Genomic DNA, 27,173 nt, shown 5'->3' with positions numbered 1-27,173 from the left:
CGCCCACTCAACTCTTTCAACATTAGTTTTACTGCATAATGCTTTTCACAAATTCCACCGAACAGCCCGGGCGCCATAGCCTTTGAAGACAAGTGTGATCAGAACAGAGGCAGGGGGTGTACAAAAACCTGGCCGCAGGGCATTTGGGGTTTTTGCACTCGTGTTTAGCGGCGTATGGAGCAGAGGAGGGAGGCTGACAACTGCAGTGTTTGGGGACAGCTTTGATGTCTGATGGGGTGCGGCTGCTGCTTCTTCTGCACAGTCCTTCACAAGGAGACTGTCACGTTGACACAGCCAGGCTTTATGCAGAGCAGAGCTGAGCAGAGCCGTGATGGATAACAGATAATCAAAAGAGCACGGCTCTTCACCTAAAACATCTCTCTTATTCTGTTTGCTGACTGGCTCCGACACCAAGACAGGAATCAATAAGACACCAAAGCAGCATCAACTCGGACTTCTGCATCTGCTGGAGAAAAATCTGGTTTATTAGGAACAATATGATCCCACTAGCTTATCGTGGATATAGCAGTAAACAACAGAAACACAATTCACTTTTCTTTTTTTTTCCTTTTTCTTTTAAGTGCTACAGTTTTGCGATTATAGACATAAAACAGCACGGAAACCATAGTGCTACATTCATATATGCACAGAGTATAAAAATTACAGTATATTGCTGTTAAAGTCTTCCTATTCCTGCTCATAGCACCCTCAGTTTCTTACACACACACACACTCATACACACACGCTCATACACACATCACAAATCACACTGTGAGCTGTTGTAATGAAAACTGGGTGGTTTTAACGTGAGAGCTGAGACACGGTTTAGGTCTGGTAGGTCAACATTTTTTACAGATAAGCACTGAGTTATCATTGGAGCACAAGGCTGACAAAAGTTAGGCTAATATAGTACAGTAACACAAGACAAACCCTCCACAGAGAGATCACAAAACCTCACTGGACAGACTCTCAGTGAACTGAAGCAAAGTGTTTTCTCCTTTTAGCTATTATGTATTTTTTTCTTCATTTTTTTTTCCTTTTGAAATGAAAGATTAATACAAGTTAACTTTGGTTTCCAGCTCTCTAGGATACTATACTGAAAAATTGTGGCAGTTTAAGCTGTGAGTAAAATCAACAGTATAGCAGCCTTAAGCCGATGATAATACAAAACGGGGAAAAAAATCACTTTTTAAAACATGTCTTTTTTTTTCTTGTTATAATAGCAGCCAGGAAATAACATTGTTACAGTGTGATTCCTTAGAAGAAACTGTTAAAAATCTGTGATCTGGTACCTCTGAATAAATAGAAAAATGCTACCTCTTTGTTGCTATTTCTTGCCTGTTCTGTTATAAATATGGTTACGCGTAGCAGATATGCATTGTGTTAAGACATCGTGTCTTTCATCCATGCAACGACAAAGAAGCTGAAGAGTTTTAGTGATAGAGAAAAAAGAAAAGAAAAGGTTTTCCACAAGTGACTTGCTGTACAACGCAGTATTTTGGAGGCCTTGAGTGCTTCCAAATTTGCAGTCGGACTGTAACACAAGACAAACATCGATTACAAAAACAGGCTGAAAGGAACCAATCAATGATTTGGGATGCATTTGCAGGCTGGAGAGAGGGGACATCTCAGGTTTCACACATGGGACCCTCTGGCTTTGCTGCTGGCATCTCCTCAGTCATTTGCGAGAAACTGCCTTCGGTTCAGAGTTCATTCTGTGGCAATACCGAGCCACTGTGAGACCTCAGCCGGGGCGAGGTCTGAAACCTGAGCGAGCCCATTCGACAGTAAAAGCAAATTTAAAAAATAAACGATGTCGTGTGCTAATAGTACGAGCTGTGATTATTTATAATTTGTAGGGCAGTGATTTTAGAAAAGGAGTGTGTCAGGAATGCACTCTTAAAACTGTTTATGCAGCAGGAACCCTACTACAGGGTTTATTCTACTTCTGCCTCTTTCTTTTATGCTGTGCTGCACATCTCTCATTCATCTTTCAGGCTTCTTTTGCATATTTTTTTCTAAAACACTCCACATGCAAACTATTCGATTCGGTTTGCTGCAAAAGTTTAAACCCAACACAGGAGCTTTCAAAGCGCTGCAAAAGAGCTCAGTCTTCTAGCAGCCTGTCCTCCATCACAGGCCAGGGAGAGCATAATGGAGCAGTGTGTGCTCAGAGTTCACTGGAGCGGTCTGAGGGGTGAAAGCAGTAGACACACACTGCGCTGGTTGTAGCGAGCTGTTTCCATTACACATTCTAAGCAGCTGCTGTTTGGAGGAAGTCCTTTGAAAGACGACTTGTGGGGGTAACTGGAGTCCACAGTTCAAATGGGGTCCTTCACCCTAAAGAGCCGGGGTCGAGGCTGAGGCCTCGCCCTCCCTGGCATCATCGTCACCATCATCCTTGCACCCCCCCACCCTACATCCTACCGCCACCACTACCACCACGAAGGCCTCCAAACCGAGGACCTACACATGCGACGTCTAAACTAACACTCAACGTTCATGCTATAACTCCTAGAGAAGCAGGACGAGCAAAAAGAAACCGAAAAAAAGCAAAGGCAAAAACATGCACTCCTCGTTTCTCCGCTGTTGTAGTCAGCTTAGTGCGATTCCATCTAAAATGCATCCTTTGCTCTGTGGGTTTCGCCTCTGGTTTCTTCAGTTGTTTTGATTTGTGAATGTTTTGACACGAAGAGGCAGGGAAGAGGGAGTTTTTTCTGGGAGAGGCTTTGAAGAGATTCAGAAGAGTCTGAAGGTTGTCTCTGAGGGGTCAGGGGCATCTTTAAAAAAGGTGCAGGGAGGGGGGAAAAAAAGAAGGAGAGGCACCAGGAAAAAGAGGAGGAAGATGCTGAGATGAAAAAAGTCGAGCTGATTGAAAAGAGGCCTTGTTCACTTTTGTGTAAGGTATGCTCCGATGGTGAGGCTGGCCGCTCCGAGCGCAGCCAAGCCGAAAACTGTCTTGATGGAGGGCCAGGAGCAACTGAAGACGGAGTCCCTCTGTCTGTCGTACAGCTCCACAAATGCATCCTGAGATGAGAGACAGAGACAACTGATTAGGCTTCTGAATAACATGGTTACCTTCGCATGAATACTTTTCAAGTTCTTAAATAAGGTTTGCATCTCATAGTTCTTAAAGGAGACATGAGTCACAAATAAATCATTCTACCTTAAAAGAAGGGTCAGCAACTGCCTTAAACAGCCGGTCAGTGCAGGTTTTAACCGAACGCTGCTCAAACAGGGGTTAACCCTGCATTTGATGAGGACTATTTTTAGCAGTCGCCTGAAAGACATCGATTGACTGATATGTGGAAGTCCACGTGAAGCTGTCTTAAAATAATCTACAGCTTTCATGCTAGCAGCAATATGGATTGATATTTATATAGCGCTTTTCTACTCTAATTGAGCACTCAAAGCAGTTTTTATGACAGCCATCATTCACTCTATCGTATAGCACTGCCTAAGTGCCTTTTCTAACATTCACACTCCAATGAGTGCATCAGGGCTAACTCAGGGTTCAGTATCTTCCCCGAGGATGCTTCAGCATGCTCTGCAGTTTATTCGGGATTATCTAATCGTTTCTTTACAAGAAAAAGTTGTGGGTAAGAGGCACAAACAAATAAGGCATACTTGAAGGTTGGCTACACATGCATCACTTAAAGGAATAATTCATTGTTGTCTTTGATCTTCTTCCTGGAATTTGTGTGATTACAAGAAAAACACAAAACACTGCAGGCCATATTTAATATCTCATTTTCCTGCCTGTAGTTTTGGTTTCATTTGTTTTAATAATAAGATAAGTTTCATTCACTTCCATGTATTGAACATAGATTTTATAGGAAAAAAAACTTGGTAAATATGATTTTTTTTTCTAATTTGGGTGAAATGACCCTTTAAAATGTAAATCCCTTGGCTGATACCAAACATGGGTGGGAAAAGAATGTCATTACACTTATGCTGCAGGCAGATCCACTACTGTTCATCGGCTCTCACACCCTCCTACGCTTTTCATGCACAATGACACAACCCACTCGGAAACACATACTACCCAAACACAGGAATCACCCAAAAAGGCCCATTCGCAACATTTTTTTCTTTCTCTAGCACGCGGATGAACACTCCAGTGCTCAAGCACGAATATATTAAAGCTGCTCACGGTGTCTCAGTGGGTTCAGCTTTCTGCCGCTAAGAGGAGTTCTAAAGGAGGCCAGTTAAAAACGTGAGCGTACACGAGGAGCATCTGTGCAGAAAAGACCGTGGCTGCGTGTCTTAGATGAGGAAATACAGACATCTGCTTAAAAGCGGTGACAGCAGGAACAGCTGGACAGGAAGTAATGGTGCTAAGCTAAATGCTCTCCCACACACAGACAGACACACACACACGCACACACAGCAGATTATCTTGAACCAAACGACAATAGAGGAAATTTTAGGGAGCTCTAGGGGACACCTCCTATTGAATATTTTTCTTTTGTTATGAGGCTGACCACATTAGAAGGTGTGTTGTGAAGCTGTACATCTGATCTCCTTTGAAGTCTCCATCTCTTGAAGTCTCTATCTGTAATTTGATCAGATCTGTGAACAATGGTGAATTGTTAAGTTTGATTCACTACAACATTATTGTGTCAGTTCCCATGGGGATCTATTACCAGTCTATTTTAATCTGTCTGGTTTTAAGTCAATTTACCTACAGTAATTATGCTTTGTGTTACTTTTATCGGAATACATGTTTTTTTGACCTTGATCTAGTAGAAGATTCATTATACTCTCTTTCGCTAGTGTCACGTTTTAATACACAGCTTCCTTTTTATCAAACAAAAAGCCCACACAGGACTAAAAAAAGGAGGCATCTATTCTGAACTGCTGTACGGAGACAAAAGCATTTCCTGCTTCCCTTCCTGTCCTGTGGCATTCCTGAGGCTGGGGGCTGGTGACAGAGGGGAGGAAGGATCAGCAGTTTTTTTTCTGGGCCCTCTGATGTCAAAACACACTGTGTTCCGTAAATCACCCGGCAATATCTTTTACCACACAGCATTCTCTTTGTTGCAGCTGGGCGTTTTAAACTACACCCCCGGGCTAGAGACAGTAGTCTAGGGGAATGCTAACAGCTCGGTGAAACTGTAAGGCTCTTATAAATTAGCTAAATGCTAATTTCAAAAAGTATACTCACTCAAATTGGTAAAGCTATGGTGTGATGCTTACTGGTTGCATCACACTAGAGTGAAATCAGAATGGCACTCAGAATGCATGTGTTGGAAAAATGTACTTTTAAAAGTACTTTTATTGCACCATGTTCATTTATTCATGAGCTGCTGTAACAGGATTCAAATGGCTGAATTGCCACCTCAGCATGCAGTCAAGTTCTATAGTCTTGCTAATGACCTACTAATTTTATTCAGGTGTGTTGCAGCAGGGACACATGTAAAAGCTTGAAGACACCGGCCCTTAAGGACTGGAGTTTGACACTAGAGGCCCAGAGTTCAGCACCCTAAACTGACCTCTTTAGATTGCTAGGGGATTGCTTAGATTGCTTGGTTGGAAACAAATTGTCCCCAGACAATTGTAGTCTCACTCAACAGACTGGTGAAGGTTTGCTAATTATTTATAATCCCAGACAAATTGCCAACAGGTAGGAATCAGTCTGAGATTAGTCTGTGGTGCTGAGCGCAACTTATCTGTGATGCGTCTCTTTGCAATAGGGAACTCGACTCAGCTGGTTTTCAACTGGTTGTATTCAAAGTTGCCAAATGCCAACTGACTCGGAGTAGTCACAGACCTGCTCACCATCTTTAAAGCAAATATTTCAAAAAGTTCAGTGCAAATAGTCACAATAATTTTAGTCATGCCACGTTCTCCGACTGCTGTTTTCCCAAGTGTGACCGTAGCATAACCATCTAACGCCAGGCTGTTAACATAAAGTAGAGCTGAAGCTGGTTTTCCATGTCTTCACCAAACAGAAACAGAAATATTAAGGCTTAAATTTAAGGCATGGCTGCTGCAGATAACACACCAATGCAAGCAGTCTGAAAATTATTTTGGCTTGCTGTGCTATTAATTCATTAATTTGACTGTATAGTCACTTAGCAGCAGGTACCTAACACACCCAAATAGTCCATACTTGCACTTTGCTAAGCTAGCTTGCTAGAATAAACTTCTTACTTCTCACCTATTCACCCTGTCATCCAAATACAATGAAACAATCAGCTCCAAACACACAAACAACGACACACAAAACAAGATGGTGGCAGTCATAGTGTTAAAATCGAGCTATGTCCATCTTTCACATACAGTCCATGTAATCTATGTAATCCAAAACTCTGTGTCCATCTATCCTGTAAGTGTTGACACATTTATCCTCTGGGCATCATGAGTATCTGTCCTAAATTTCATGGCAGTCCATGCAAATGTTTTTGAGATATTTCAGTCTGGGCTAAAGCAGTGTACCAACTGCCGCCATCATCCCTGGAGCCTTGCTGGTAGTGTGGAAAGCAAAATGTCAGGGAGCATTTTTTATTTTGGAGCGCTCTGAACAGTCTCTGCTTTTGAACGATGACACCCGTCTCCCTCTCCAGGATACAGGTATTAATAAGCGAGCAAGCTCTTCAGTCACACCTCTAAGCCGAAGGAAATGTGCTGATTGGCAAAAACACCATTGTGTGTTTTTCCTCACCTACGCCTGGAAAATAACAGTTTGCTGAAACTGTAACTCCAGCCAGCAGCAAGGCGCGCATGTGACCAGCCACTAGCAAAGCTCAACAAAATGGCAAACTCATGTGTGTCCTTGATATGTCCCAGACAGTCGCCATAGATTATCATCTATTTAAGTCTGAAACAAAAGCTGGCAATTATAATAAGAGGTTCATACGAGCTGTGATGGATGTTTAAAAGAATCCCACAAGGGCATGGGTGGTAATAACTCCAGGTTGACTCAGGGGAGAGCTGGAAAGCAGGAGGGGGGTGGGGGTGTCAGGTGGATATCATGAGACTGAGGCATGCTCCACTTCAGCTCCTGGAACTTTTTCATCCCCGCATTAGCGAACAGCGCTGCCACAAACATGTGAGCAGTGTGGAAAAACAAACCTTGGCACTTTGTGTTTTGGCCCCATTTCTGTTGTTGTGTTGACTGTCATTCTGAAAAGCGGAGTCTTTACAGAAAAATAATGATAAGCAGGTGGGAAAGAGGACACAGGAAGTTGACAGGGACAAGAGAGCACAAAAAAACACGGCCAACAAAAGACTTCATAATCCCCAAAAGCTCATATTTGCCCCGCAGCAAAGCCATCTGCCATCAGCAGCAGGTGTGCATCTGGGAAATAAAAGTCCAGGCTGCAGTTCTCTACAGTATTAATTTTTTCGATCAGTGGCTTTTAAAAGGTCACCCCCAGCCTACAGAGACCCTGGAGTCAATGGGAAAATGCCTAGCCAGGTTTACACACACCCTGCCTTCATTTTTACTGCAAACAATGAATCCTGTTGAGAATTACATACAGAGCAAAAGAGTTCGACTGAGCGGTGAGGACTTGAGTCTCCCATATGCAGCAGAGGGGTGGCGACTGACTGCATGAGTGTCACGGTTACCCAGGCTGGAAGCTTCACACACAATTTGCTTTTCCCACCAGCGGGAGAGAGTCTATCCTCGACCTCTGATTTGTTTTTCACATGATTTACACCTCTGGGTTTTGCTCAGTGTCTTTCTCATGGACACAAAGAGATTTTACACAGCTGTCTTCTTCGGATGGCTTTACGTTATCTTATGGGCAACGGGAAATACCAAACATTTGCCAGATCCTTTGGGTATCACACCCCACACACTGACACAAACTTTTGGGAACGATCCTGCAGCTTCTGTGGAAGATAATGAGTGATCTTGTGTGCTTGACTAGCTCCGATAAAACCGCAAGCAGCACTTTGCCAAAACAGAATAATGATTAGACAACTGTCTCTGTTTTGGGAATCTTCTCTGGATAATTGCGGGCAGACTGTGACTGAGAGAAAGGGATGTAGGTTAAAGTTCAACTTGTAATTAAAGTGCCCGTTGTGGCTTCACTGCTATATTCACCTCTGAACTGAGCTTCTCCCCACGCTCTGTTTATTTCCTAAGCGTTCACATAGTAGCGTACTTATAAAATTACATATGCTGCTCCTGCTGCCCTTCTTTCATTTTTTTAATTAGCCTTTTGCAGACTTCTCCACTGCTAATTAAAGTCAAACAAAACTCCCATTTCAGGGGTGGAGGGGTATGGGAGAAAAAATGCAAGGAAGGCATTATTTTCTCATAATAGATCTGTTTTGATCAAAATATACACTTATATTGCTCTCTTTCATGTGGGTGCATTATTATTTCATGAGTGCGAGCGCATATACAGATTCAAAACATCTGAAAAATAATAATAAAAATAAACAGATCAGACATCATGACAGTGACAGTACTGCAAGCGCTTGTCCTGGAACAAGGTCAGCTTCGATCAATTCTCCAGAGTGGCATCCATTGACCAAAAATCAGATGACGGAGGAGTTTGTTGCAGTACTCATTACCCGTTGAATCCCCTGTGTCAGCAGCAGCAAACAGCTTGGAGCTGAGGACACTGAGCCCTTCACTGCCCTGTGACAATACTGCAATACATGGAAACCACAGCCTCGCAGTCCAGCGTGACAAAGTGGGATGTCGAGCTGTACAAATCCAGCCCAATCAATGCGCAAGTATTTAGTGGATCAGCCCGAGTAACAATAACACTTGCTTCTTTGAAACAAAGGACATACGTATGCAGTGACAAAAGATACCTAACTGATGAGTCGCTTATAAAAAAAATTGCTTTGGTTTTGCAGCAGTCTATAAAATTAACAAACTGTCACTAATGGTCATTTATCATTGGCTAGCTTTGAATGTCATTAATAATAATCATCATTTTGAAGTCAGCCTGAGCATCTTCCATTGCAGACTGCCACATCTGTACATAACAGACTGTGATGTTCGACATCCTTTGAGTCTGAAAAATTAAAGCCAGCGAGGTGTTTGCTTTAAACCTGCATTCTTCCAGGTGGGCACCAGGGGGCGACTCTAAAACATCCAGATTATGTTAAAGTTTATGAGTCAATGACCTACTTCTGACTTGATTTATGATGTCGGTGAACAGTTACATGATGAGTTTATGGTCTCAGTCACCAGTGTGAACCCTTATTTAACACATTATAATGTTACTTTTGTTAATTTTGGCCCTGTATTTAGTAAAAATAATCATTTTTAAAAAGCCAATTACGCATCTGAGTTGAACGTCTTCAATTCCTCAGTCAGATCCATGCCTCAGCTGTCACTGGTTCCAAAAGACCAAGAAGACAATGGCCAAAATGCTCAATTTGAGGCTTTAAAACAAAACCTGGAGCAGGCTGATTATGACACAGGGGCTACATCCATTTTATTTTATTTTATGTTTTTAATGATCCACGTGTTTTGATTTGCCCCGACTATTTGTGTGCGATGCCATTCCTGATGCAACCCTCCCCGTTTTTCTTAGCTTGGAGTGCTTAGGAGTGCACAATTGAATTAAATACTCTTGAATTCAGTTTTATTTATTGGGACCAAATCAAGATGTTTTATATTGTAAGGTACAATTATACACCCAAAGACAGTTAATTAAGCAATGAAGGCAGTAAAAAAGAAAATAGAAACTTTATTCAGTTTGTGCAAGCAGCTCCACTAACCTCACCTTAAACTGAATATTATTTTGGTGAGAAAGACTCCCCGAAGCTTGTGTAAGAAGCTTGAGTAAACTTTGAAAGTGAAGAGCGTTATTGACTGTCCACACGCTTTTACAAATGAATTGCCATCCTTTTAAATGGCCAGCCAATATGGAAGCCATAGAATACAGAATTGGCCCGACAGAGCGGGATCATGACACGGTACAAGGGAAATTGGAAACCTTTTTTAATATGCCCCCCGCTTGAGCTTCACTGCAAACTCAGGTTTCATACCTTCCGCAGTCATTACGTTCGAGTCAAGCGTAAAGAGAGAAACAATTTTGACGTCGGATGCTACCCCAAAGGCTCATAAATATTCAAATTTGCATCAGCAACAGCGGCTGCAGCATTTGTGTGTTTACAAAACAGCTCCCGCTCCCGTGGGAGTCAGCCTTCTCCACTGGAACATGAAATGTGATCGGCAGTAAATCACCCACACTCCTCGTGACACTGTTTTTTTTTTTTATTGTCTCCATTATTCATTGTCTAAACTTACCAGATAAATGAGAAACAGAACTTTACACAGGAGACTTTGGTTTCTCTGAAGATATGTAATGCTTCAATAAACTTGAGGTTTTTTTAATCCCATCAATGAAGAGAAGGAGGAGGTGCAAAACCACGGTAAAGCAATTCCAATTTGTACAGGGGGGAAAATATTCAGAGGATTTTGGGGAAATATAAACAGATTTTGAATTGACAAGCATTGCATGGCCTTGACTGATCAGTTATGTACTCCTTGATTCTTGTTGAGACTATTGATTTTTTTTTACTGAACAGCTTTGATCCAACATGAAATGAAGGACAGGGTAACCTTGCAGTCTCAGAAGACTGAAGGCAAGTGCATAGAAGCAGACTGCACTAGCTTTCCCCCTGCACCCAGGGTTTATCAGCAGACTACACCTAAGCTCAAAGTGTATTATACACAATCAATCACTTTTACATGTAAAGCAAAGAGACATCAAAGCTAAGGGAAAGCCACAGAGAGACAATCCTTTCCCCCCCCCCCCTCACAATAAACCTCTGCAGCTCAGTCAATAGAGGTTTTTTTTTTTTCATTCTTTAAAATGAGCCAATCTTGTGGTTTGACCTTGAACATTTGATTCAAAATCCTTCATAGCATCCCAAACCAAAGCACAAAGGAGCCCTCAAATAGATACAATTCAGCTAAATGAGGATGTCTGCCTCGTCTGAGGATGTCTGCACTGAGCGCATCCGGCCTACCACGGAGGAGGAAGTGACAGAGTCCTGCCAGATAGAGAGAACGCAACTGCTGTGCAGCTATAAATAACGAGAGGCTTCATCCTAGCCCCTAGTTCAGGGCTTCCCAATCTAATAAAACAAGTCTCATCTCTGCTGCTCGCTCCATTTAAAAGGCCACAGATGACGAGTGAGAGCGCAGAGGATGAAAAGGGGCAGCTGAGTCATCGTCCACGTGTGTGGGTGTGCTTGAAGTGCATTAAACCTGGCTGCAGTGGCTTTTTAGTAAAGACAGGATGTCTGCCACTTGGGAGTCTAAGTGGTCTGTGTTCTTGTCAAGGAAGCTGTGCATAGCACACCCAAATCCATGTAAGCAGCACGCAGGCCAATAAACTGTGGTGCTTTTCTTTTTTACACTATGTGAGCCTTTCCATCCCAGGTCGTGTTGTCCAAATGTTGCACTCACAGGACTGTTAAAGTGGACTTGCATAAAGACCCACTTTGTAAGTGAAAGTGGCATTTAAAACATGCAGAAGGCCTCAATGGAACAAAAGGCAAGGTAGGTGTAGGTTAATGATTAGACAGAGGCAAAGCTTTCCACCATTCAAATGACTCTATCGGCTTTGAGTAAGCTTTGTATTTGCCGCTCTCTGGAACCAAAGCACCTCTTACTCTAGGAGAGCATGAGAGCCCCTGCAGTTCCAATTTCAACTGTTGAACTATCACTGATTAGTTCAGATGGGAAGTCCTGATAGAGACCGTGGGAAGCAACAGATTCCAAGGTGGCCTATTGCTTCCCCACAAGTCCATGGGAGAGGCCCATTTCCTGTGACGAAGGCAGCGCCGCTTCAAGCCTTAAAAGTCAGATCTGCCGACCCCTTTAGACCTTGAGAGCACACAACCAACCTCTTAGAAAGCCACTCCAAAAATAGTGGCTGCCTAATCCCAGCTAAAAATGACTACTGTATATGGAGTAATGAGCGGGACGTGCGGGAACACCATCTGCAGCAGGGCTTCAAACTTCACGTGACACGTGTGTGGTGACTAATTGTTCTGAACTTGACCCCCCTCCCCAAAAAATGGAGCCATCTGAAATAATGCGCTCTGCTTTCAGTCACTGTGGTCTTGTGTGTGCAGCTTCTTTGTGTCGAGCCCCTGATGTAACAGAATTACATAATCCCAATGTTCAGAAAGGGGCTTTTCAGACAGCAGTGATAGGCGGTGTAAAGGACCTCTATGGCGTAGTTAGCATTAAGTCACTTTTTGTGCAGGAATGACATCACTGTCTAGTATGAGACTATGACTTCTCTGTGGTAGAGCCAAGCATGGCTAAATCACAGAGTCTGTTCGGGTAACTAGGAAAGACTCGAGGCAAGCCAAACATGTAGTCATACTAATACCGTGGAGAAAGGGAGGGGGAGCAGCAGGGGAGAGCCACAGTTGGTTAGAGACTGTAACTAAGAGATTTGTATTTGTTTTGAACCATTAAGCGACTCCTAAATCTTAGCCCCTAGTATAAGAGGAGGCAGACCATAAAAAGGCAAGTTTTAGAGGGAATGTGATGTTATTTTTCCTTTGATGAAACACCAAGTTGTAATTTAGGAAGCACGGGTAAACAAGTCAAGTGTAACATCATCTAATAGAGAATTAAACGTGTCAGTGAAGGAGAAAGTATTAGAAGATCAAAGCTAGACACCCAGGGCCTCCCGTGGTCTCCTCTTTCAGTCGGCCCCTAAATGAAAGCTTGTCAGTTTTGGCAACAAGATACCAGAGCGGTTTACGTGATTAGAGAACACTGGGCCAGGTTTCAGGTGTAGCTGGGTTCCCCGTGTTGGCCATGTAAATGAGAGAGGCCAGAGTCTGGGACGGGGCATGCTGTGAGGAGAACAGAGAGCAGCAGATTGAGCATCTCAGATGTCCGATAATGTCAGAGAAAACAATCATCCGTTTGAGGTACGGCTCCCTCAGGAAACGGCTTTGAAGTGGAGGAGAATGGAGCTGAAAAAGCACTGAAAACTTTCCACAAAGTCACAGAGAAGGTATTCACTGCCGGTGGTGGAAAGCACAGCTACATACAGTATGCTGTCACTTCTTAGACTTAAAGCCTGCGGGAAATACTGCCGATTCCTTTCTCTTTAACAATAAAAATAAACAGTTCATAAACAAACAATTCAGCTCTTGCTGCATTTTGATTAAAGTACTGCAAGGCCCTGATTGGTGCGCAGAAATGTGACACTGCCTCTCAGAACCCGTCTCCAGCTCTGCTCAATCTAATTAGAACAGAAAAAAACACAGAAAATGTGAAATGTGCCTTGTTGAGGTAAACACATTTTCCTTTTATTTCATTTTCCTTTCCGTGTGGTTCTAAAAGCAGGATGTTCACTTTACAGTGTTACTTCAAGAAGAGGGGGTTAAAAGAAAGAAAGAAGAAAAATCATGTGGGGAGACAAAGCAAAAGCCGATAAGGGAAGGAAAGCATATTTCCCACAGGCTGAGAGTTAAAGCTCAGAGATGCATGACAAAACTTCTCTAAACATGGACGATGAGGTCATTTTATTTAGGGGGGGGGGGCCGAAAGGAAAGCAATGATTATTCTTATGCAATTTCACTTCCACTCAGACAATCTGAGAGCAGAGGCCGTATCATGAGCGTCAGCTCTAAAAACAATAAGTGAAAGAAAGAATTCCACTCTCTTTCCTCTCAGGACGGGAACACTGGGGGAAAGTTCATTGACCTCTCTCAGGCAACCAGCTGATTTTCATCCAGGCTGGGGGAGAGGAATGAGTGGAATGCATTGATGTGTGGAAACAAACAACCCCGCTTGTGTGCGCGCGCGTTTGCCCGAGAGGCTCGATATGAGAAGGAATGAGCCTCGAGTTGAACCAAGTCAGCTGCGAGAAACACGGCTACAGCAAACCCTTTGAATTATGTAATGAAAAAGCTTCGGCTAAATCCTTCTCAGAAAATAATTACTCAACGAAAGCCCAATCAAGCAGGCAAAGAGCAGAGGTGGACATTACTTCTGTTCTTTTTTCTTTCTCCTTTTACTTTTCATTGCTCTAAACTCAGCATGACTCACAAAGACCTTGCAGAGAGCTAGGGCGTGCTTTTAAAAGACGCATTGTTTGAACTATCTTGAGCAGCTTGGCTCATTCAGAGCTGTGTGACCTTCCCTGTCTGTACGTAAAGACCAAAGGGAAACAAGCACAGCCTACCCGATGAATGATAATAAGTTGCCTATTGTGACAGTGAAAGTCTGGAGTGAAAATGCACAGAAAACTAATGAGGCATATGTCAATTTCATAATGGAGGAGAGTTTCTGTTTCTCTCTGGACTAATCCATGGAAAATGTCATTAATGGGGTTCGGTGCCTGCCTACTGTGAGCTGGCTTGTCTTGAAACTGCACTGCAAGAATAAGATACTGCACCAAAGCTGGATGTTAAATAATGCGGGAGAAAAACAAAAGCAAACCACATGTACAGTATGTATTTTTAGGTTTCGGGATATGTAATGCCCATGTGGATGTTTCACGAGTAAATTCCTCTGCTTTAAAGTCAGCAGATGGATCAGCTGAGGATCAGATGATTGTTGAGTCAGATGACTTTAACAAGCAATTTCATCCAAGTGTGCTCTGTAACTTTGGATTGACCTTAGTCTCCTAAATCTCCTTCTTTGTATTTAACAGCTTGAATTCTATTAGCGTCATTATTCTTTGGGCTTTAAACCACGGTGGCTGCTCCAGATATTACCCTCTCCGTCTCAACCTGGCTGCAGCAGATGAGGCCGTAAGAGATAGGAATGCCTTTTTTTATAGCTTTATAAGCCTCCTCTTATTTCATGCCCTTCCATCTGTCCTCATCCTCCTCCTCCTCCTCCTCCAGAACCCTGTTAGCCTCACCTTCTGATCAAAGACACCTTCTGAAGTCCAGGCTTTAAAAAATTTTTTTTACCCAGGAATATTTTTTAATCTCCTGTCCTCCATGAAGTACAGGAATGTGGACTCATTATAATTCAAATCTGGAAAACATTGGCGATCAGGGGGTCTGAGCGTGATGGGTTTGGTGGTATCAGAAAATGAGTTGGCTGATCAAATAGTGCCTGCTGAAATTCAGCTGATTAAAAAAAAGAACAAAAAAAGAAACACATCTGTACTTATTTCTTCGTGCATCAGTCCAACCGCCAACTGACTTCAAATGTGAGCAATAAATTAGGCAGTTTACAAGTCAATTTGCAGAGTTGATTAAACTTCTAGTGGTTAGATTTGCCGACATGAACCTCGTCTAGACGGGAGTTAAAACCTCACTATAAAAGCAAAATGAAGCCTGTCACCACTAAATCTTGGCACCATAAAAGTTTGCTCTGGCATAAGTCATCAAATGAGTGCATCCTTAGAACATACACAGACATAAATCGTCACTGTATTGTCAAAAGAAATAGCAAAAAACATGAAATAAAATCCCTAGGAAGAAAAGGAATCACTGTCACTACTACGGTATTCATTTCTTCATGTTTTCTTTGAAGTATCTGTCAGTATTTCAAGATGTAATGACAGCCCAACAACCAATTAAACGTAGAGGCAGAGTAGATTCTGTGAAATTGCTGCAACATAACGCCTTGGCAATAGTGGGTTTGCCCCTACCGGCGAGATATCTGTGTCAAAAGTAGCACGCAGCTGTAATATTCCGCGCCAGCTGCAGCATCCTGACAGAAGGTGATTGTAGATTTGAGAAGATGTCAAGAGAATTTAGGATGGAGACTCTGAAACAATACGTAGAAGCCAGAACAATGCTCTCTTGGAAAAGCTTTTTATCTTCCAAGCGTCATGGGTTTATAGTTTTCTCTGCACTTCAAACCTAATCAGTCGCCATCAAAGGCGATTGCAGCAGGGTGGTGCTGTATGAGCTGTGCCAATAGGGAGAGCTCGCACACCAGCTGAAAGGAGTCAGGAAATTTAAAACATTTTTAAAAATGTGCTAAAAGATCTCACCCAGGTCTTTCCACAGAGACACTCTCCTTCAGGATGCATTTTGATTAATCACATGCACATACAATCTGACATTCACAGCTGCTGGTCTGCTGTGTTAATTGAGGCTCTGCTCAGAGAACCATTGCAAACCATTGGAAATGCTGAATCTATACCCCGTAGTCAAATAGATTTCCAAGCATCGGCTGACCTCACTCGATGTCGACTGAAACAGATCAGATTTCCTGTGGGATACTTGCTCTCATGCCAAAAATCATGTTTAGAGATGGGGTGCACAGAATTATTTACTCCAGACCTCCACAGACGAGGCAGAGAAATCTATTTACCATTATCTGGCTGTTGTCATTTTTGGAAGAGCGAGTACTCAACAGTTCAGAGAAGAGTCAATAATGGCATGCTGTTTGGTAATGGCCAGTGGTGTAGCTAGCTGCGCCGGGGGAAATCCCAGTGGAGATGGTTGTGGTGTCTGTGTGAGCGTGCACGAGCTTGTGTGCGTTGAGGCTGTATGGCATGGCTAACAGGAAGCTAGGCACCCCGAGGCCATCTGCTCCCTGCCATGGCTCACATGTCACCCTGTGACAACACAGCATTATTGATTCACACTACCACATCCGCTTCTTTGTGTACACACTGATGTGCCACAGTGTATGTGTGTATGTATATGCCCGTGAGTGTGTACACAGCCATTTTGTTGACAGCAAATAATTGATTTCCACTAGCACATCCGCTTCTATCTTTGCCTGTACGTGTGTGGATATCAATGCTTTAAGCCTTAAAAGGTCAATTTACCCTGAACCACAAATTAGCAGCTAGCCATGGAGATAGTTTCGCTTTTGTTTTAAACGTACACTTTTCCATGTTTTTTGCATCAATAGCAGAGTAAATGGCTGCGTGGGATTTGAAAGGTTGAGATTTTACTGTCTAACTTTGCAGTTACCATTGCCACTATGGAACATTTAAGCTCACTGTTTTGGTTTTGCAACCTGCTCCTTTACTCTTCATTTGCTCCCATCAACCTTGCATCACGAGCGTTCAGTTTACACTCCTTAGACGCCGGAAATATGAGTAAAGACCGATGCTAATCCTGCTTTCTGTCTGCTAAATTTGTATTGCATTTGCAGCCTGTTTTGCTGCTTCACCGAAATGCTGTTAATTATCGCTTTAGTCTTTGCTGCTGCTTTCTCTGCCCCAAAATCAATAAAATCGATAAAAAAAAATTGGTCTCATAATCTTAAAGTGAAATTTCATAAACTGCAGGTCGAATCGCTATTTGAGGACGCCTTACAGGGGAAGTCAGTTGCTTCTGACTCTCATGCTAAAAAACCCAACTTTCGAGCAGGTAAACATGTTTACAGCCTGGTACAGAAATACTTTGGGGCTTTCTGCCTAATTTCCTCTCTGCTGTGTTTATGGCGTTGGTTCTTTTTGGGACATTTTAAAAGCAGCTTTCTTACGTAATGTGACCTTCTGCTTGGTAATTTGTACTAACAACCTGTCCTCTGTGCTTCAGCTTTGGTGAGGGAAATTGTAATATAACCCATACAATGGACATAACGTACTTCCTAACTCAGCTTGCTAGCATTAGCAGTAATTGTTGCTAGAGAAAAAAGTCACGTTTTTCTTTTTTGTATACCTGTGTTTAGATCATAAACAATATAAAAGAGCGTGACGTCACTCACTGGTGAGTCCTGATACGAAGCCTTGTACTGAGTGTCTTTTTTGGCAGTGTGTTGAAACCTGATGTGATGATTGAGGGGTGGATTGGGCTGGGTTGCGAATATTATGAGACAATGAGCATACCATGAATATTCCTCCCTTCTGACTCAAATAATGATCATAGTTTATTGAATTGACTCAGTGATTTATTCAATAGAAAATGAAACTAGCGATTTAGCTCAAAAACTCATCAGGAGAAGGTTTGTTGATGTCAGAGGCTGAGAGAGCTGAGGGCTGTTTTGTCATAGACTTGTACCGAGTAATCTCACGTGACAACATGGTCACATTCAAGAGTTGGCCGCCATATTGGATGTGACAATCATCGATTGCTAGTGAAAAATTTGTATTCTCTCGTCGGTTGGCTATGGCTCAGATCAGTTGTTGCACAAAAAAAACTCCTGGTGACTGTTAGGCACAACTTTTACTTTGGATGCAAACCTTCTTCATTCCCGGATTGTGTTGTACTTTTCACAGATTTACTACTGCTTGGAGTGTAGCTATTCAGTATTTGTAGACAAATCTGTCACTTCATGCAAACTATGGGCAACTGAACCGACATGAACCAATATGCTTGGGACCAAGCGTTGGATTGTTCACCCACTAATAGGAAACGTGAGCTGGGTTTAGACCATCGTGAGACCAAGGAGGTTTTGTGGTTGTCTGTGTCTGTGTGGTTGTGGTGGTGGGGATGACACTGACCAGTCTCTAGGTCCATGTGACAGGGACTTTCACAATCATTTTCCCATAAACTCCCATCAACCTCTAGCAATCACTTACATCCAGAGGCTGCCAGACGGCTGGTCTGTAGGTCTGCGTGACTAGGGCTTTGTCACTGTGATTGTCACCAAAAATAAAAATGTTAACATCAAAGTGAAACATCTTCTGCAGCATGTCTTTGTCTTGTCTTCCTCCCCTCACCCCCAACTGGTCGTGGCAGATAGCTGCCCGGTTCAGCCTGGTTCTGCTAGAGGTTACTTCCTATTAAAAGGGAGTTTTTCCTTTCCACTATCGTCAAGTGCTTACTCATAGGCTGTTCGTCTGGTTGTCGGGGTTGTCTCTACATTATTGTAGGGTTTTTACTTTACAATATAAAGCACCTTAAGGCAACTGTTGTTATGATTTGGTGCTTATAAATAAAACTGATTTGATTTGGACTGAATTGAATCAAAACCTTCAAAACCTGAATAGAAAAAGAAGAGACAGCCCCTGTTGGACTGATGGAAACTATTTCGCTGTTGGCTTAAGTGTAACGAAGCAGACAGAAGGGATGGATGTAGTGAAAGAGGAGATGCAGAGGGTTGGTGTGACAGAAGAGGATGCTAGGAATAGGGTGAACAACGGAGGTAGATGATCTGCTGTGGTGACCTCTAAAAGTGAGCAGCCAAAAGAACGAGACGAACTCCTGGGATTGCTTCGCTTTTCAGATCCAGAAACTACATCTGTAGTTCAGATCTTAGATTCTCAGGCTGGAATTAATTCACAGTGAAAGCTGCCATTCATTGGGGAAACCTAAGACAATCCACTACCTGTTCAACAGGCTTTGTCTTTGTGAGGAGACATACTAGACTTCAAATGACAGTGGATATTGCTGCCCTAGAAATTAATTGAAAACATCAAATCTCTTTTTAAGCCTTTTGGGGGTTTGACCCAAAAATATCTACAGTAGCTAGACAATGGGAGGAACCATTTAACCTTGCCCTATATTGATATGCTGCGCTGCTTGCAAGGGTGTGCCTAGTGGCAAAGTCAACTTGCGTCTCAATAGGCTTCTCATTATCCGGCTCCCACCGTGACAGGAAAGGTGGAAAACTCTTTTATCTGCCATCTCAAATGGTTCATTAGGACATTTTTTCCATGGAGGACGGCGGTGGGTTCGTGATGTGACGCTATCACAGAGGCACACAGGGCAGGGATTTACGCGTAACATGACAATTAGAAGACCACACAAGAGCAGTGATGGTAATGCTTCTATATTTAGAGGCCTCTCGCATGTCCCTGCATTTTTCAGGGATCTGGAACGTTACCTGACACTGAAAGCCAGGTCTCTGGGTATTAGTGTGTTTGGGCACGTGTATGTGTGCAAGTTAATACGTCTCATGTGGTGGGGGTAAGAGGGAGGAAGAGGATGAGGGAAAAAAGAGGAGGGGAAAGAGGATATAATCTCTCAGCTGGAGCTCATAAAGCTTTCGGGACATCCATTTAGTGTCCAAGTTTATCTGCTCCATATATTATTTATCAGCGTATCCTCTCAGTGGGATGGTAGCGCTTAGCTCAAGCACTTGTCCCTCATAAAACAGGAGCTTAGAAGGTTGAGGTGACTGCTTATTTGAGCAAAAGGGATCAAAAGGAAACAGTAATATGGATGAATTCTCAACTTTCAATCTGTAAACTCGCGTAATCCTAGAAGTCCAACACAAAGAGTACAAAATAAAGAAAAAACACTGATGTTAGCTTATGTTCATGGTCCACTGACATGACTATCCAACTAAAAGAGCTGGACACTCAGGAAAAAATCCAGGTTGTGTCCGTTTTTTATTTACAGCCCCTGTTTCCCAGCAGACATTCTGCCAGCTCTCCCAAGAAGGCCCAGAAATAACTACAGCACAGGATGGGGTGGAGGGTCTCTGGGGTAAAGGTATGTTGCGGAAAGACGGCAAAGCATATCCCCTGCAAGTGCAACAGAACAGGATTTGTGGCCTGCAATCATGCCGTAAACGGCAATGAGACATCCAGCGTGGTTGGAAAGGTGAAGATGGAGTGCATGTGACTTACTGCGGGCAAAAGAGTATAATCTGAAGCTGAATAGACATCAAAATGAAAAGAGATTCAGTGCTTCTTAAATCCACACACGGGACTAAATGCTTGGCTCAAACGTCTTTGAGACGCAGATAGCGAAGAGATTGCTGGAAGAAAAATGTTCTTGTTGGACTGATTGAGAGAGCTGCGGCCCGCAGCAGCCCACGTCTGTAGGAAATGTTCCTGAGATTACAGATGCTGTGCTGATGGGTGTAAACACAGTGGCAGATGGTGAGCAACCGAGGCCTCCCAAGCAAAAGGGGTACAGTACAGGGGAAAATCTTGGCTGCCTCTCGCCACATTAAGCTCCTTTGTGGTGCACAGTCTCCATTACAGAGCTCAAACACATCCAACGGTAAAGTTGTTGTCAAAATCTCCAAGCTGATTCTTATTTAGTTTGTTTCTTTGTTTGCTATTTACATTTTTGTTGCGTCTCCAGCTGTAGAATGACAGTGTTAATTGACGGGGTGGGAGGGAGAAAGCCTAAAATGCTATTTGCGCAAGTAATCATTTATTCCTCGGTCTGATTGCTCAGAACTAGAAGGCAGCGTTCACACAGTAATGAGAGACCAAAAACTGATAAACAGCTACAAATTAATGGATGAAAAAAAGGGTGTAACTGAGTGTGACAGCACGCCGCATGACAAGAAGGGAATACTAGCTCAGAGTGGATGTAAGTCAGTCATGACTTACAGAGCTCATTACGCTGTAAAGCATGTGTCCTCAGAGGCAGCGCTGCGTTCACCATCAACATAGACACCTTTGTGTTAGAAAAAGAGCTCAAAGCTAAAAGAAGCATAGCTGAAACAGTTCCTGAATGGCGCCCTGATTAGTATTGACTTGCGTTTAGCAGGCTGAGTTTGCATCTAGGAGACGCAAATTGGATGTAAGTGAGACCTGGTCGAGAATTTCTTTTGCTCTCCTGTGAATGGCTGCATGTGCCTCCTTTGTGATTTAGTTTGTTTGTTTGGTTTCTTTTCCTGGGTTTTTGTCTCTACTCTGCCGAAACGTCACCTAGATGGAGATTAATGACTTCCTTGCTGTCCCACATCCACTCAGCCTCAGCAAGGCGCCGTAGCCAGATGCCTGCTATACCATAGCAACATGCTGGTCCCACCCATCGAAGAGCAGCCTGTGCTCTGGGAAACCCCCACAGGATGGACCCAACCCAAACGCACATTGTCTTTCATAACACACACACACACACCTGGGAGACACAGAAAATAGACCACCTGGTTAGCAGCATTCCACAGACACCTGATCTCACTGTTTGGGGCTTAAAAAAAGAAAGGTTTTTCAGTGATTTAACTCCTTCCTCTCACTTGTTATAGAAAAGCAAGGATTTAGAGGCATGTTAGCATATCTGAGGAATATTTCCACAACTTAGCAGTAAATACAGGGAGCACAAAATCATGGCAGTTCCCTCTGATGAATGTGTGGACCCAATTTTATGACATTGTGCAACTACAGGAGAGGCCATGATCATTATTCTTCTGTGGCTTCAACAGCTGAATGTCTGCACAATGACTTGGTGCAAATCCATCAAAAATAGTGCTGTTTTCAAAGGGTAAGAGATCACTTTGACCTACTGGTGGCCACAGGGAAGACTGCAAGAACAGTGAGATTCATCCATAACAGCACATACACATTTTTTTTTAGGGAGAATTCAAATTAGGGTTGTTGAGAAAGACCAAGAAGCAATGCCATCTTTAGAGCGTGACTAAAAACAACAAAGATAAAGAAAAATCATTTCTCAACATCATATCTGACACTGCTCTTGGTTAACCTCCAGTTATGAAACTGCTGTTTTTCTCTTGAAGCACAATTTGGCATTTCGCTCCGTGCCGCCCTCTCAGCCAGTCAAGCGTCTGAGGTCAAGTATGTAATTTCGGAACTCGGACGCCGTCTGCCACTTTGTTCAATCACTTGGTATTTACTGCAAGCGCCTGCAAATAAACACAGGTGCGCCACGTGTGGGTGAGTCTGCAGCCTAAATGCAATCGTTCCCTGATTGAGTGCAATTTCTGTCAACAAAAAGGCCGAGTTTCTAACTGAATGTTAGGGACAATGAAAGGACGGTGTGTCACATCCCGGGGTGTGGGAAGCAATCTGTGCTGAATGGGAGCCATTTGGCCCCTCAGCTGAGATTTTGCAAACACAGTCACTGCTTTGTCAGTTTTTTAAAGGGAAGATTTTCGCCGAACTAAATGTGTATTTGACTCACTCGCAACACTTAGACTCAACAATGATTAGTGGGTACCGTTCACACTATTTTGGGCTTAAATTGTCTCAAAAACAATAGGAAACAGAGGGTGGCTGATAGAAAGCTGTTTCCACACCACTCTTACATGTCAAAATGTCAGTGATAGGCTGATTAGCCACCCACCTTTGTTTTTAGAATGGTGGAAAACACAGCACTCACCTCTTCCACACAATAACACAATGGACAGGGTAAGTGACCATAAATGCAACCTGTCTAAACACACATTTAGCCGTGTTTACCGAGTGTCTTCATTGTTTGGAAGATGTGTAAATGCCATTTAAAAAGTTTTATTTAGAATTATCAGGTCGAACACTATAACAAACGACAGTGAGCTCATGAGAAACGACTGATTTGTGAAACCTGTTTTATCCTCATTCCTCTGCTACAGCCACCCGGCACGTGAATGTTCCTTAGAAAACAGGTGACCCAGGTGAGGTTAATGCAGAAATGTAGCACATGTGTCTCATTGCAGCAATGCAAAGCTTTCACAATAAAACATAATGGATACCAGATCATTTGCAAACAGTGGCAGCCATTGTTTAGTCCCCACTGAGCTCTGCAGCTACAAATGAGGAAACTGAGGTCACATCCTTTCTCCCCCCTTTTTTTGTACTTCATAGGCTCATTTATACACTCCCCCTACCTGAAATTTCACCTCTTGTAAAAAAATCTCTTTTTTTTAAAAAATTTATTAAAAGAAAATTAAGAACTTGCGCGACTAAAAAACTGAAAATAATGAAAAGAAATGTTTAAATCAATGTTGCTAACCCTGACCCTCTGGACAGGTTTCCATGATCTAAAACATCTCTAAAAATCCCCTCTATGCCCTTGAGATCCCTGTTGAGAGATATCTGATTAACAGTCTCTGCATATCCTCTGTGAATTCATAATTCAGGAAGAGGCCAGTACAAAATCAACCCGATGTTTAGCAGACATTCTCAAAAACATACAAAAACACAAACACGTCAGTGTATAACAGGCCGCCGTTTTGGCTCCGGAGGAGACAAAACATAGCAAAAAACCCCCAGCTTTGTTTCACAGACTGAAAACACAGTTGACTTTTATTACATTTCAACATCTGCAAAGCCAGTTTTCACAAACCCAATCCAGAGTACAGACAACGCTGTGTTTGCAACGTCAGTTATTAAAGGTCATGCAATAACACCTCAGGAAATTCCCTACCTGACACCCGTTCAGATGAATATAAATCAACACCGGTGCATGGCTGCATATGCGGAAGCTACAACAGAAACTGAGCCAACACTAACATATTCAGGATTAAACTGTTTTAGAGCTTACTTTGAGCTTAAAACTAATTGGATGAGGTTATTCATTCCCTATACTGCAGACATATGCTTTCAAATAATCCTAAATAATCCTTTGGATTAAAGAACTGTGCTCTTGCTCTCTCTCTCTCTCTCTCTCTCTCTCTCTCTCTCTGTCTCCAGTGGATGTAGAGATACAGTCATCTCCACCCAGCTGTAAAACCCAAACTATGATGACCTACATTATTCTACAGTGGGCTCCAGAGACCCCGAGCAGGCATCTCTGCGGCCCCAGTCTGTGCCAGCTTCAAGGCACAGGTCTGAAAAAGGCAGACAAAAGAGTCCCAACCAAGATGCAAACAGAGGACGGCATGTTAAACACAGTGGCTGCAGATTAGCACTCTGTGTTCTTGGAGGGCCCTCCCTCTGTTGCCTCCCTTTGATATGTGGCACAACCTGCCACCTCCAGGGGCAAGGCAGACTCAAGGGGAATGTTAAACGGTCTAATCCTTTGAGATGAAACATTCGATATGAATCATTGATAAGCCCACTCAACACACGCCCCGTTTTTATGATACCTTCCAGCTAAGATAACCAGGCAGTGCAAACGTTATGCTCTCATTAAGAGCACCTCGGCTAATTAAAGGTTAATTCATTGCAAGTCAGTTTTGGTGGCTACTGAGGTGCACAGCACCCCCCCCCCCCTTTTTTATTTTTGCAGGAGGGTTTGCAGCTGTAATAAAAACCTGAAAAATTAATATGACAATGCATGCTTGTTTCAGATTCAGTGTGGGCATGCATTCAGCCAGGTGTGTGTTGTGCCAAAAAAAAGGGCCTCTGATAAGCTGAACCCTGTCCAGTTATGCCCAGAGGCCTAAACACATTAATTCAATAGTTTGCTCTTTGCTGACATGTGTCTGACCTCCTCCCTTCTGCAAGAATGAGGGCCTGCAATGCCTCACGTGACAGCGGGACTGAAGCACTTTCCTGCATGAAGATTCAGATACAGGTGGATGGTGAAATGCCCTCTCTCTCCAACACCACACACACAATCCTGTTTCTTTTTATAACTAAGCTTTTACTTCCCCTTAGATAATAACCTCTGTGCTCCAATGACAGCTCTGCCTCTGCTTCTACAAATGACAGGGCGGGTTTTTTATAGAGACGCGTCGGGAGGTGTGATAGAGAAACCGCTGTTTGATTGGTCGAGTAAGTTTAACAGTCAACGAGATCAGCCAGTTAGAGCAAGTAAAGTAAAGCCGTTCATCTCGCTCGCTGCCTGACGTGCGTCACGAGATCACCCTAAAAGGGACTTTTCTTTTTTTAATGATCAGCTACACATGTGGTTTCGATATTGAGCCCCGTTAAGCCAGATCAAAATGCACTTTTCAGCTCAGTCAAACATGTAGGCCTACACTGACCGAACTAAGTCACTGAAATTCCTTTTAATCACAGTTAAAAGAGGACTTTTGCGACCCCTTGGCACACTGCTGCAAAGCGCTCAACTACACGGAATCAGACATACCCATCCCCCGTTATCTTGTATCCAGCTGTTAAGAGGTCCATTTAAATACTCCGTCATCCAGTCTGCGATGTTGTCCACCTGGGATGACATCCCCTCGTTGGAAGCGCACTCCACGCACACAGTGCCCCCAAACTCGAAGAAAGCAATAATCCGGCCCCAGTTCACCCCGTCCCGGAACAGTTCGTCTATCACCTCGGCGAACCTCCTCTGCGCCGTGGAGGAGGTGAGATGCAGCTGCCGCGACATCTCCGTGAAGTCCGGCTGGTACAGTCTTTCAAGTTCATCTCCAGCCTCGCGCAGGACTCTGTGGATGCCTGCGTGTGGGTCGGACTGTGGGAGCCGTCTGCAGAGGTGGGTGTTGCTCTCGCCGTCAGGCCCGGTGCTGGCTTCTCGGCACCGGTGGACCAAAGTCGGTGGAGGGTCAGTTATCGATCCGTTATTAGCAGCATCTTCTTCTTGGACAACGCGAAATCCCCACACGAACCCCCGCTTGGAGAGTTTATGGCAGATATACTTTTCCACAATATTGCGATTATACTCGTTCTCCATTCCGGCTCAAATTTGGCACTTTGTATATCCAGTGGTTATCCTAAATAAAATGCATTTTGACCAAATGTGTGCACTGTACAATGCTCTGCACAGGCTCGTCCAAAAAGCTGGGGCTGTATTCAAATAGGTAATGCAGCGAATGATCCCACACAGAGAGGAGATACTTTACTCGTGAACTCGGGGGAAATCCCTTGAAAAAAAAAACTGCACAGAAACACGCACTAGAAGTCAAAACAGGCTGGTTCCGTGTCAGCAGCAGTCTTCATTTCCCGAATCCTTGGAGGGACACTGGCGACCTTCTCTTTGCATAGAAATCCAATATGCGGAAGAGGTTGGGAGTAGTGTTGTTCTATTTCTGTGCACATCACCCAGACGTGGATGTGTTGCGATTAAAAAAAAAATGAATGAAAGCCAAAGTTGTTCACGCCTGAAGGGGTTTTAAAGGCGGCCAACTGTTTTAGCAGCCTTACGCACGAACCAGACGCGGGACTGTGCGCCAGACAAGGTCGGACTGGAGTCCTCTTCCACGATTGCTCCACATATCCTCCGAAGCAGCTCCCTGCTCACCGCTAGTGGGCCGCACTGTTTAGTGAGGTATGCCTGACGTCAGCTGCGGAAAGTCTTTCCTTTGGCTGCTCCAAGTGCACACCAAGAACTGCGCTCAAACCATTTATAGGCCATATTATTATTACTGCATCCTCGTTTTAAGGCAGATCACGTTACCCAGAAAATTATATAAACAAGAATATTTTTAAGATTTAGATATTTTTTATGATCGAAGACAGAAATCTTAAAAGATCACAGGGTTAGGGGCAGAGGACCACCCTGGCGAGGGATTGCTTTGATGTAGTCCAGCCACCCCCTTGTGGACACAGATTTAACCTTACAAGTGCAAAACTGATGCACCAGTCTACATTTTCCCTGTCTTCTTTAAACTTTTCTCATCTTTTTTTAAAGCATCTCCCCTATTTGTCATCTACTTATTCTCCCACAGGTCTAACGAAGCATCTAAAGTCCTGCACTCTGCAAACCCGAGAGCTGCTGCTGCTTTGGGAAGTTCCCTTATGAAAAAATTAAATGTCATCCTCTATCAAACAGAATACTTAACATCCTCAGTCCTACACAAACCCTGCACTGTCAAAACT

General features: G+C 43.3%; 1 protein-coding gene across 1 annotated transcript; it reads right to left on the bottom strand.

Annotated features, from left to right (window-relative positions):
• Nucleotides 1–464: 464 nt before the first annotated feature.
• On the bottom strand, nt 465–27,156 carry bcl2b (BCL2 apoptosis regulator b). The gene is made up of 2 exons (XM_026150649.2): nt 25,480–27,156; nt 465–3,027 (listed from the first exon to the last, which is right to left on the bottom strand). Exons 1-2 carry the CDS (start codon nt 26,026–26,028, stop codon nt 2,890–2,892), a joined length of 687 nt encoding a protein of 228 aa, XP_026006434.1. The 5' UTR covers nt 26,029–27,156; the 3' UTR covers nt 465–2,889.
• Nucleotides 27,157–27,173: the final 17 nt, after the last annotated feature.

This window comes from Astatotilapia calliptera, chromosome 18 (genome assembly GCF_964374335.1).
Source record: "Astatotilapia calliptera chromosome 18, fAstCal68.1, whole genome shotgun sequence".
NCBI lineage: Eukaryota > Metazoa > Chordata > Actinopteri > Cichliformes > Cichlidae > Astatotilapia > Astatotilapia calliptera.
Note: the sequence above shows the minus strand (reverse complement) of the source record. Positions and strands in the feature narration are given on the sequence as shown.

What these genes read in the sequence shown, in the direction of transcription:
- bcl2b (XM_026150649.2), bottom strand. Translation starts at nt 26,028, where the DNA reads ATGGAGAACGAGTATAATCGCAATATTGTGGAAAAGTATATCTGCCAT. An exon ending in TACAAGATAACGGGGGATGG is followed by an intron (nt 3,028 to 25,479) that starts GTATGTCTGATT and finishes CTCTCATCTCAG; the next exon opens with GATGCATTTGTGGAGCTGTA.